Source organism: Hyperolius riggenbachi, chromosome 10, assembly GCF_040937935.1.
Source record: "Hyperolius riggenbachi isolate aHypRig1 chromosome 10, aHypRig1.pri, whole genome shotgun sequence".
In the NCBI taxonomy this organism is placed as follows: domain Eukaryota; kingdom Metazoa; phylum Chordata; class Amphibia; order Anura; family Hyperoliidae; genus Hyperolius; species Hyperolius riggenbachi.
This window is the reverse complement of record NC_090655.1, coordinates 26,534,750-26,547,600: the sequence shown is the minus strand read 5'-3', so window position 1 is coordinate 26,547,600 and position 12,851 is coordinate 26,534,750. Positions and strand designations below refer to the sequence as shown.

Here is a 12,851-nt window from a genome sequence, read left to right as displayed (position 1 = left end):
TTTTTTTTTTTTGTGATAGTAGGTTTAAGGCTGTAAATAATCTTTTGGTGCAAAGACAAAATGCTGAGTTTCATAACACTTTACATTTTGGTTTCCATTTATGTTGTATTGACTGTTTTGTAATTGTGCTCTCTTGTGTCCACTAGGTTACCAGAGACAGCTTAAGTACAAACGTGTGGATGGGTCATACAGTGCATTTGAGAGCGACGAAGAAGGGAATACATGGTAAGTATAGTGCTACAGTGGCCTCCAGGGCCGGGCCGAGGCAGAGGCGAGAGAGGCTCCAGTCTCGGGGCGCAGTGTAGGAGGGGGCGCACAACTCACTCATCTATCATTCCTTGTTGTATTTGAAGCAGAGAGAAATAAGGAAAGGGGATACATGGCAGCGACTGCAAGCCAGATAACTAGAGATTAAGGTGTTGGGAGCCCTGGGGCGCCTCTTAGTCTAATAGAAATCAGTGTGTGATGGCTGGGGTGGGAGGGATGGGGGAGGGGCCTCTTAGTGTAATGGCAATCAGTGTGTGACGGCTGGGAGGGGAGGGATGGGGGAGGGGCCTCTTAGTGTAATGGCAATCAGTGTGTGACGGCTGGGGTGGCAGAGATGGAGGGGCGCACTTTGGCGTCTCAGCCTTGGTTGCTGGAGGACCTTGTCACGGCTCTGCTCCCTGGTGGCCTCTCAGTAGCTGAGTTTCCAGCTCCATCTTTCTGTCTCATCTCAAAAACATACTGGTACTGAGCTGCTACCAAGATTGGCCGTAATTAAGGAAATTAAAGTGACCATAAACTTTGATTGTTTATAAAAAGCAACGATCAAGGAAATGCAAAGAGATTCCAAGTTGATACAGGGTTAAAGGAAACCAGAGATGAACGCTTTGGCTCAAAATAAACATATCCTCCGATAGATATTACAAAATAAATACTAAACCTGGTATATTTGCTGCTCTGGTGTGCCGTTTTTTTGTGCTCCATGCAAAACACAGTTCATCAGAAAAGCATATTATTTAGTGGGCTGTGTGCAAAATGAAATCACCATTTCTAAAAACCTCTTATGACTAACCAGGGCCGGTTTAAGCAACAATGGGGTCCCAGGGCAAAATAAACCTGGGGGGCCCCCCCAACATATACACCGGAACAAAAATCGGCATTAGGGGACCTTTTTTGCAGCTGGTATAATAGGGTGTGAAGTCCCAATCGGTCGGAGCTCCACATTCTGGCTATCCAAAGTTTCAGGAGGGGGGACCCCACATAATTAAAAAAAAAAAAAAAAATTCCCACACTCTAAACATAAAAAAAAAATTGGGAAAATAGGAAAAAATGCCAGGGATCTTCATACAGCCATATTGCGGCTGTATAGCGATCCCTGGCCAAAGCGCTGCGGCTGCCTATAGACCCCCTGGAAACCCCGTCAGGAAATTTATTGCGCTTTCGTTTGATGCAGGTAAAATTACACTACCGTTAGGTTTGCTACTAAAAGTGACATTTACCGCATTTAAAAGTATACTTTTTTCCTTCGAAACTTTAAAATCTATTTTCTCAAAAACTATAAGGTCTTTTTGAAAAAAAAAATTTCCTCTTATTCCTAATGATCTCCTTAACATATCCTGCAAATTTAGGGTTTCTAGCATTTAAGGTGAATTTGCTATTAACCATTAAAGTCGGCAGGTTTTTAAATGTGTATTTTTTTTTCCTTTGAAACTTTAAAATCGATTTTCTCAAAAACTATAAGGCCGATTTGAAAATGTTTTTTTTCCTCTTGTAGCCACTGAGGGGCCCCTACAAGCTCTGGGGCCCTGGGGCAGCTGCCTCCTTTGCCTTAATGGTAGCGCCGGCCCTGTGACTAACAAATATAGATTAAAAAAAAAACGTTTTTCAATATACCCTTACATTAGTAGACACAGAGGCATAGCTCCTTCTTGGCACCAGCAGCTCCTCCCATCTCATAACAGCTCTCTGTGATGCTGCCATACAGAACAGAAAAGCAGAGCCAGCAGGGGCCAGTCCAGAATCAGATTCAAGATATTGTGTCTGACCTACAAATCCATCCACAAAACCCGCCCAACCTACATTTCCGATCTTACTCAGAGGTACACACCAAGCCGCTCACTCCGCTCCTCCAATGAACTTCACCTGACCTCCCCACGCATCACCCAGTCCCATGCACGCCTCCAAGAGCCGCTCCAACACTGTGGAACTCCCTACCTCCACCCATTAGGACGGCCCCCTCCTTCAACACCTTCAAAAAGGCCCTCAAAACCAGGGCTGTGGAGTCGGTCCAAAAATCCACCGACTCCGACTCCTCAGTTTAGGATTCCACCGACTCCGACTCCTCGACTCCGACTCCTCTAATTTGCATATTACAATTTTGTTGATTAAAAGTATGTAACATGAAATTCGTCTCTTAACTGCCAACGCTTAGGAATTTTACAAGACAACTGAAGTGAGAAGGATATATAGACTACTATATTTATTCCCTTTAGACTAAAACTAGTCCTTGGTAAGAGTACTTGTAAAAGGTACAAACCGGGAACAAATAACATCTATCAGGCCCTAGGCAATGTAAGTGTGGGTATATGTAAGAATGATGTGCAGGTACTCTGCAGGGGAATGAGGAGATTGTAAACAGACAACACCTCTGTGTTCAATGTTCTCAGCATTCTCAGTGGATTCCCTGCAGCTCTGTGGGGAGTGCATATGTAGAGTATATTACTACTGTGTAACAAAGTAAACCTGAGACAGATGAAATTAAAGTTTTATACATACCTGGGGCTTCCTCCAGCCGCCTTCAGGATAATCAGTCCCTCGTTGTCCTCCTCCACCACCTGGATCTTCTGCTATGAGTCCAGGTACTTGAGCCAGTCGGGCGTAGTGCGCATGCACACACTCCGCCGCCAGGAGCATACTACACCTGTGCAGCACTATTGCACAGGTGCAGAATGTTCCTGGCTGTGGGAGCGGCATGCGGCCGGAAAGCGCTGACTGGCTGAATTACCAGGACTCATAGCAGAAGATCCGGGTGGTGGAGGACAGCGAGGGACTGATTAGCCTGAAGGGGGCTGGAGGAAGCCCCAGGTATGTATAAAACTTTACTTTTCATCTGTCTCAGGTACCCTTTAATTTGTAGCCACCAAACCAAATTTTAACAACATATCAAATTATTTGATTTCATCAGCAAAGGGAGTGCATACATTTGCATAAATCAGCATCAATGCAGAATTATTTCCATCTCATTGACCATCTCTATTAGTGATACGGCTACACATCAGGCTTTATTCTTACAGCATAGATGTTATTTAGTATATATGTTACGGCCAGAACCCGAAGTTTGGCCAGAACTAGAAGTGGCCGGCCACTTCGGGTTCTGGCCGGCCAATGTGCGAACTGGCTGCTGCGCTGCGGCCAATGCGAGAAATGCAACAATTCCTGTAAGGTTAATGTTATGTTGTGGCCGCAGAGCAGCGGGCAAATGTATCACATCTTACTTTATTCAATGAAATTAAGCCGCCCGGCTTTTTCCTCTGCCTCTCTCTCTCCTCCCCCCGCCTCTCTCTCCCCTTCTCTTATGGCCAGCCGGAGGGGACACGCGTGTCCCTCCAGAGTCGTTCGTCGCGGCAGGGAATCCTGCCGTTCTTGCAGAGCGGGTGCTGGCAGAAGCAATGTCTGCAGCCTCCCCGCTCTGCTCTCCTGCCGCGAGGAACGACTCCCGGGGACACGCGTGTCTCCTCCGGCTGGCCATAAGAGAAGGGGAGAGAGAGGCGGGGGGGGGGGGGGGGGGGGAGAGAGAGGCGGGGGGAGGAGAGAGAGAGGCAGAGAAAAAGCCGGGCGGCTTAATTTCATTGAATAAAGTAAGATGTGATACATTTGCCCGCTGCGCTGCGGCCACAACATAACATTAACCTTACAGGAATTGTTGCATTTCTCGCATTGGCCGCAGCGCAGCGGCCAGTTCGCACATTGGCCGGCCACTTCTAGTTCTGGCCAAACTTCGGGTTCTGGCCGTAACATATATAAGAGATTTCTGTGTACACATCATATATACAGTCACAATCAGATATGTATATCTGACCTTAAAAATATGGCGACTGCTTTATTGAAGCAGCACAAGTAACTAATTTTGATTGGTTTATTTCATTTTTGTGGACTAAGCACAGCTATTACTGTATATATATATACTGTATATATACATTATTTTTAATGACTATTATCTGAGAAATAGAACATTTTATCATATTTTCTATTTTAATTACAGTTACAAATTCATTAGGAGTCGGTGCATTTTTTCCCGACTCCGACTCCAGGCACCCATAATTGCCCGACTCCATGACTCCGACTCCACGACTCCGACTCCACAGCCCTGCTCAAAACTCACCTTTTCACTCTGGCCTACCACCCCTCACAAGTGCTCTAAACCCGCAGCTGAACTCTGGTCCCCTACCTCTCGTGTCCCTGCCTCTCCCTCTAGATTGTAAGCCTTTGGGCAGGGTCCTCCTCCTTTTGTGTCCTACCTGATAATGCACCTCCATTACTGTGAACCCATGCTGTGCATCTGAGTGAACCTAACTTGCCTAATCTCCATGCTCCCCTCCAGTGACTGACTATGCATCACCTGGTACTCATACTGTGCTGTGTGATCTCCATGCTCCCCTCCAGTGACTGACTATGCATCACCTTGTACTCATACTGTGCTGTGTGATCTCCATGCTCCATCCAGTGACTAAGCATTACCTGGTACTCATACTGTGCTGTGTGATCTCCATGCTCCATCCAGTGACTAAGCATCACCTTGTACTCATACTGTGCTGTGTGATCTCCATGCTCCATCCAGTGACTGACTAAGCATGACCTTGTACTCATACTGTGCTGTGTGATCTCCATGCTCCCCTCCAGTGACTGACTAAGCATTACCTGGTACTCATACTGTGCTGTGTGATCTCCATGCTCCCCTCCAGTGACTAAGCATTACCTTGTACTAATACTGTGCTGTGTGATCTCCATGCTCCATCCAGTGACTGACTAAGCATTACCTGGTACTCATACTGTGCTGTGTGATCTCCATGCTCCCCTCCAGTGATTGACTAAGCATTACCTGGTACTCATACTGTGCTGTGTGATCTCCATGTTCCCCTCCAGTGACTGACTAAGCATTACCTGGTACTCATACTGTGCTGTGTGATCTCCATGCTCCATCCAGTGACTAAGCATCACCGTGTACTCATACTGTGCTGTGTGATCTCCATGCTCCCCTCCAGTGACTGACTAAGCATTACCTTGTACTCATACTGTGCTGTGTGATCTCCATGCTCCATCCAGTGACTAAGCATTACCTGGTACTCATACTGTGCTGTGTGATCTCCATGCTCCATCCAGTGACTAAGCATCACCTTGTACTCATACTGTGCTGTGTGATCTCCATGCTCCATCCAGTGACTGACTAAGCATTACCTTGTACTCATACTGTGCTGTGTGATCTCCATGCTCCATCCAGTGACTGACTAAGCATGACCTTGTACTCATACTGTGCTGTGTGATCTCCATGCTCCCCTCCAGTGACTGACTAAGCATTACCTGGTACTCATACTGTGCTGTGTGATCTCCATGCTCCCCTCCAGTGACTGACTAAGCATTACCTGGTACTCATACTGTGCTGTGTGATCTCCATGCTCCCCTCCAGTGACTAAGCATCACCTTGTACTCATACTGTGCTGTGTGATCTCCATGCTCCCCTTCAGTGACTGAATAAGCATTACCTGGTACTCATACTGTGCTGTGTGATCTCCATGCTCCCCTCCAGTGACTAAGCATTACCTGGTACTCATACTGTGCTGTGTGATCTCCATGCTCCCCTTCAGTGACTGAATAAGCATTACCTGGTACTCATACTGTGCTGTGTGATCTGATCTTTCTTGTATTCCTGTATTGTCATATTGCTGTATGTCACCCCTAAATATTGTCTGTAACCTAAACTAATGTCCAGCGCTGCGCAATATGTTGGCGCTTTATAAATACAATAAATAATAATAATAAAACAAGAGTGGACATCATAATCTTCACACTTATAACAAGTGTGGCCACAAAACCCCTGATCTGGTGCCCTTTATCAGAGGGAGTGAAGTGGTAGCTGGAGCCCCCTTACAGCTCTGCCCCACCGCAGTTGCAGAGGCTGCTCCGTTGTAGTTGTGCCCCTGATTTTGTATTATTTTCCTGCAGGTTAACTGCCTTTGTGTTGAAGTCATTCAGCAAAGCCAAGAGATACGTCTTCATTGATGAGCCGGTCTTGAGCAGCTCCTTCACGTGGCTATTCCAGAACCGCTACTACACTGGCTGCTTCCGCAATGCGGGGAGGCTCATTCAGTCCGCCATGAAGGTAAAGCAGCGATATGCTATAGCAAATGTCGCTGAGCGACCATCTCTGGTTTGTGGGAAATTACTGTATATACTCGCATATAAGCCAAATTTTTCAGCACAAAAAATGTGCTGAAAAGTTACCCCCTCGGCTTATATGCAAGTCAGTGGAGCAGAAGGGATGGGGGAGCAGGTTTTGTTACTAGCATTGGAGCATAAGGATTGTGCACTAGTAATCCTGCTCTTGCCCGCTGGCTCCCTGATGTTTCTGTGCCACCCCATCCCCTGCAACATGCAGAGTGCACTGCTCAAGACTACCTGTGTCCCCGGCTTGTGGAGCAGAGCATGCTAGCAACTTCTCAACGGTGCAATGATCCAGAATTCTATCTGTGTGGCATCTTGAGACACAGCTGTATCATGCTTGGGGCACATCTGGATATTGGGAGGGGGTGATTTGTACTGGGAGCCCATCTGGCTTCTGTGGAGGGGGCTATACTGAGGAAGGGGCTTATATGCGAGTCAATCACTTTTTCCTGTTTTCTTAGGGAAAAGTGGGTACCTTGGCTTATACACGGGTCGGCTTATATGCAAGTATATACGGTACTGCTGGAAAGGTGCATCAGTGTGGAATGTTTGTTTACTGTGTGTTCCAAAGTGAGCAGAAATAACAACTGATATCCCAGAATCCACTGGGAGAATAATTCTGCATAATATACAGCCTAGACTAAACATCATTGGAAGGGTGGGGTTACATATCCATACAGCAATATATAGATGTAGGAAGTGTTTGTCATAGTGAAACCCGGATAATTCATGTAAAAGTAGGTCATCTGAATCATTAACTACATTCTGATATATGTCACCCAAGTTTTTCTTTAACCTCCCTGTCGGTATGATTCCTTCCTGATTTTAGGGTCTAAAAGCGGTACAATTTTTTCATGTGCTTTTAGACCCTAAAAGCAAGAAAAAAATCATACCGCGAGAGAGTCTGTAGCAGCCCCATCACTTACTCATCTCCCTAGGATCCAGTGCTGCAGTTCTCCCTCCATCCTTCAGGTGGCGCAGTAACCCTATAATGAGATTGCCGGCTGTCGTCATGACGACAGTCGGCGATCTCACCAGGGGGATGCAGAGCCTCCATGGACAGGAAGAGGAATGGCCGCCAGTGTCTAAGTCGCCCGGGAGGTGAGTGATATCACCTGCTGCACGTAATGCTCTGCATGGACCTCCCGCCAGCTACCACGAGTGTAGCTCGCCACGCTGAGCTGCGGTTTTTCACCCGGAGTCTAGCTCGTGGTTACCGCTAAGGAGTAAAGAGTAAAGATACTGATTTCCATTTACAAGACACTTCTATACAAATATTTTGGTTGCACGTCTGAAACCGAGGACTTTTTTATCTTTTTTGGGGGGGGGGGGGCAACCTCTCTCATTGAACCTAGGGGTTCAAAAAGATGCTTGCCCCCAGAAGCATGTTGTCTTCTAGTCTCCCAATCTCAAGCTGCTAATTGGGTGCTGCAGTGGACCAGTGCATTATGGGATGTTCGGACATACTTTGGTGAAAAGATTGTGGGCCTACAGTTAGCAGTGAGCAAATATGCCAAAATTCTCTTCCCCAAAATCTTTGCAAAAATTTGAATGTTGTCCTAAGGATGGGAATTTATGAAAAACCATTGCTTTTTCACAAATTTCACGAAAAGTATCAAATCAAGAAATGTCTTTTTTAGTTTAAAGATTAATTTTTGTGGAAGGGAAAGGGGGGAATTCTTCTTTTCTTTTTTCAGATATTATATGTTCCATTTTTGATGATGGGTTTACTTTGATGCATGTTTTTCAGGGAGGAGTAGATGACGATGTGTCTTTGTCTGCTTATGTGACCATAGCACTGCTGGAGGCCAATTTATCAAGAGAGGTAAGTCGGGAACACCTCCATGTGGATGGAGGAGGACATCTGGCACTAGGGATGGTAGTTTGGTGGGACATAAGTTTGGCGTGGTGAAATTAAATCCCATAATGCACAGCATGACCTCTGGCTTGAAGTCAGCTGGCCAATAGCAATGGAGTTCACCACTGTGTTGTGTTTGAAGAGTTAGCTAGGATGGATGAGACTATCATTGCATTGTAGATTGCTCTTGTTATAGGAGGTAGGAGGGGGATTTGAACACTGGGGCGACCATAGTCTTAAGGTGGTTAAGATTTTGGCAGCTGATCGACCAAGAGACAAAAATTGGAGAGAGATCTGTTAGCCACCATAAACTGCAGACCGATTCCTGATCAATTTCAGCATGAAATCTTTCAAGAATCAGCCTTGTGATGCCACCATACCGCCCCGGCCGCTGCCCCTAATGTTTTATGCCCCCCCGTGCCTGTGCAGTTATACCTTACCTGTCTGCCGCCCGTCTGTGTTCTCATTGTATTTCCGCATTTGCGCCCAGTGCCGCCCACACATGGTTGCCTGTGTGATAGCACACAGGGAATGTGTGTGACTTTACACTCGGCCCACGTGCTAAATGCTGGTAGTCACGTGGGACCCGAATGCGGAACTAGGTCACAGACAGAAGGGCTGGCGCTCGGCGCCACATTCAAACGCTGACGTTTAAATGCCAGCTTTTGAAGGCTTTTTGGGAAGCCTTTAAGGCTAGAAGTTCAGGTCTCTGCAATTGTTTCCCGGCGTTTACTGCCTCTGAGAGCAGCATGTTGCTTGCAAGATGAGACGCAACGCCGGGATCTACCGCCAGGCTTCCATGAAAGCTTGCAAAAGCCAGCTCTAAACGCTCCCCATTCACTTGAATGGGACGGCGGTATATCCCAAAAAACGCTACAAAAATGCCCTTGTGAACCAACCCTAATGCAGGCGGTGGACAGGTAATGCATAAACGGCACGGGGGGGTGAGACATAAAACATTAGGGAGGACAGCAGCCAGGGGACAGGGATGCGCAGAAACTACGATAGTGCGAATTTACGCATCGTAGTTCGCATCTACGCATTGTAGTTCGTAGGTGAAGTTTCAAAACTACGCTTACAAATGCGTTACTCGCGTCTAATTTTCCGCGTGCGATTGTATGCTTACAAATTTACGCATTGGAAAGGGGAATGTACGCATAGAAGAGTTCCCGGTATAAGCAATTATACGCTTCGCACTACACGTAATTGCGTATTTTAACGCGTAGTCTACGAAGTGCATACAAAGTGAATATTTGATTTCGAAGCCGTAGTTTGGCGAAGCGTAATTGTGTAAAACTAAGCGTAGTTCCAGCGCAGCGAAGTTGGCTGACTATGACCATCCCTACCAGGGGGTTCCATCAGGTTCATCATTCGCGATTGTTGAACACCGTCACCGCCGTCCACATGATCGAGCATGTCAGCCCGAGATTTTCCAGCATGTCCAATCGATACGTGCGACCAATTTGCACCCGGAATTGGTCGAATTGTCGATCAGGCATGCTCTTGGCACCACCAGTTTTCATCAGATTCGATAATAATGATCAATCGTCCATAGTCGATCGGCCGCCAAGTCTACAGATGTATGGCCAACCTTTACACTTATGCCCGTGACTCTCGGTAATACTATTCTCCATACTTCCAGGCTCCTGTTGTCAGAGATTCGGTGAGATGTCTGCAGCAGCTGGCTCTGAGTGTGACCAATATGTACACCCAGGCATTGCTGGCCTATGTCTTCACTCTATATGGCGACATGTACAGCCGGCAGATCATGCTAAACAGGCTGGACGTAAGAGCTGTGAGAAGAGGTAAGATCGGTTACAGCGGAGCTATAGACTGATAGAGAAATTACAGCATACCTCCCAACTTTTTGGGATAAGGACGAGGGACACTTAAGCCATGCCCCTGTCATGCCCCTAACCACGCCCCAGCACAACCCTAGTAACGCATACCATAAACATTTCATAAGAAAAATATGTTGTTTTATAATTCAAACCACACGTCCTTCCTATCCGGGTTCATAGGGATCAAAGAGATGCAAATTTTTCTTTGCTGATTAAAATGTATGCAAATTTATGCAGTTTGAAAATGGACCAATCAATTTAAACCCAGGTTTAAATTGATGTGTTAATATTTGCTGTATCACCTCTTTTTATAGATGGAGGGCTGTATTGGCAGCCAAAGTTCACATCTGCTTCTTCTGACCCATTCTGGCATCGAGCGTCTTCTACGGAGGTGGAGCTGACATCTTACGTGTTGCTGGCTTTAGTCTCGGCACCCTCAATCGACTTTACGGGGGCTTCGCAGATCGTAAAGTGGCTGAGCAAACAACAGAGCGCGTTTGGAGGATTTTCATCCACCCAGGTAGTGAAGAAAACCATGAAATATGAAAAGACCTGACCTCTGTCCACCAGCAGGGGGGGGATATGCTGAGTGAAGAACTCTCTGATTTGTAGGCCTCCACCATAAAGATGAGGTCCAATTTGGGCTAAAACTTTCCATAGACTATTAGAGGGTTTAACCACCCTGGCGTTCTATTAAGATCGCCAGGGCGGCTGCGGGAGGTTTTTTTTTTAAATTAAAAAAAAACTATTTCATGCAGCCAACTGAAAGTTGGCTGCATGAAAGCCCACTAGATGGCGCTCCGGAGGCGTTCTTCCGATCGCCTCCGGCGGCCAAAAGTGAGCGGCCTTCCGTGTTTTGCTTACTTCGTCGCCATGGCGACGAGCGGAGTGACGTCATGGACGTCAGCCGATGTCCTGACGTCAGCCGCCTCCGATCCAGTCCTTAGCGCTGGCCGGAACTATTTGTTCCGGCTGCGCAGGGCTCAGGCGGCTGGGGGGACCCTCTTTCGCCGCTGCTCGCGGCGGCGGCGATCAGGCAGCACACGCGGCTGGCAAAGTGCCAGCTGCGTGTGCTGCACTTTATTTGATCAAAATCGGCCCAGCAGGGCCTGAGCGGCACCCTCTGGCAGTAATGGACGAGTTGAGCTCGTCCATACCGCAAAGGTGGTTAACCTCCCTGGCGGTAAGCCCGAGCTGAGCTCGGGCTATGCCGCGCAGGGGGAGATCTCAACCCCTGGTGGGGCGATTTTTATTCTGTAAAATGCTGTGCGCGCAGCCAGCACTTTGCTAGCCGCGCGCACAGCTTGATCGCCGCCGCTCTGCGGCGATCGGCCGCACGCAGCGGCGAAAGAGGGCCCCCCCCCCGCCAGAGCCCTGCGCTGCCCGGACCAATGAGTTCCGGGCAGCGCTATGGGCTGGATCGGGTGTGCCTGACGTCAGGACGTCGGCTGACGTCCATGACGTCATCCCGATCGTCGCCATGGTGACAGGAGAAGCCAAACAGGGGAACGCGTTATATAAGCGTTCCCCTGTTTGCTATAGATGCCGGCGACGATCGCACTAGAGGGACACATGCGCCCTCTAGTGGTGTTTCATGTAGCTACCACTCTGGTAGCTTTACATGAAACAAAAAAAAAATTTTTTTTAAAAAAGGATTTTTGCCAATTTGGCAAAAAAAATTAACCGCCAAGGAGGTTAAAGGATACCCGAGGTGACATGTGACATGATGAGATAGACATGGGTATGTAAAGTGCCTAGCACACAAATAACTATGCTGTGTTCCTTTTTTTCTTTCTCTGCCTGAAAGAGTTAAATATCACGTATGTAGGTGGCTGACTCAGTCCTGACTCAGACAGGAAGTGACTACAGTGTGACCCTCACTGATAAGAAATTCCCCTTTTTATCTCTTTCCTGCTCTCAGAAGCCATTTTCTGCTAGGAAAGTGTTTTATAGTTGGAAGTTCTTACCAGTGAGGGTCACACTGTAGTCACTTCCTGTCTGAGTCAGCACTGAGTCAGCCACTTATGTACTGGATATTTAACTCTTTCAGACAGAGAAAGAAAAAAAGGAACACAGCCTAATTATTTGTGTGCTAGGCACTGTACATACACATGTCTATCTCATCATGTCACATGTCACTTCGGGTATCCTTTAAATGGTTTTAATATATTTGATGTTACATTACCTAGAAAATAAAATGTATAGGTGGCCATACAGGATGTGTGCTTTATATATCAATGTTTTGTCATCAAATTGCTAAAGTTTATTCATAGAAATGCATATTTTATTGCCATTCCAATGACCCCCACCCCACCCCTCAGCTAACTCAAACATGATCCTCCCTCAACTAAAAGCCCTCCATCAGCAGCCTGCAGCTTTTGAACATGAGCCAGGCCACCACTTTATTGCAGCCTCCCATGATGAGATTTTGGAGGAGGTGGGGCTATGGAGCCCCATCCATTATATTATCCATTATATATATTGTGCCTAACCCTAACAACCAGCATCGGGGGTCGGTTAGGTTTAGGCAATGGTGTGGCGGATAGGGTTAGGCATAGGGTTAGAGTTAGGCATCAGAGGGGGAAGCTTAGGGTCAGGCATTGGCAGGGGGGTGGTTAGGCATCAGTAGGGGTTTGGTTAGGGGTAGGCATTAGCATGGGTGGATCGGACAGGGTTAGGCATTGGCAGGGGGTTGGTTAGGGTTAGACACCAGCAGGGACGGGTCTTTT

The 12,851-nt window shown here is 47.2% G+C and overlaps 1 protein-coding gene across 1 annotated transcript in view; it reads left to right on the top strand.

Moving 5' to 3' along the window:
* The window catches only part of LOC137536627 (uncharacterized), a 163,920-nt gene that overhangs the window by 127,736 nt on the left and 23,333 nt on the right, over nucleotides 1-12,851 (top strand). Inside the window, exons 25-29 of the mRNA XM_068258878.1 lie at nucleotides 147-225; nucleotides 6,205-6,361; nucleotides 8,174-8,248; nucleotides 9,924-10,086; nucleotides 10,437-10,642. Coding sequence (XP_068114979.1) covers nucleotides 147-225; nucleotides 6,205-6,361; nucleotides 8,174-8,248; nucleotides 9,924-10,086; nucleotides 10,437-10,642 — 680 coding nt within the window. The remainder of the gene's footprint in view (nucleotides 1-146; nucleotides 226-6,204; nucleotides 6,362-8,173; nucleotides 8,249-9,923; nucleotides 10,087-10,436; nucleotides 10,643-12,851) is intronic.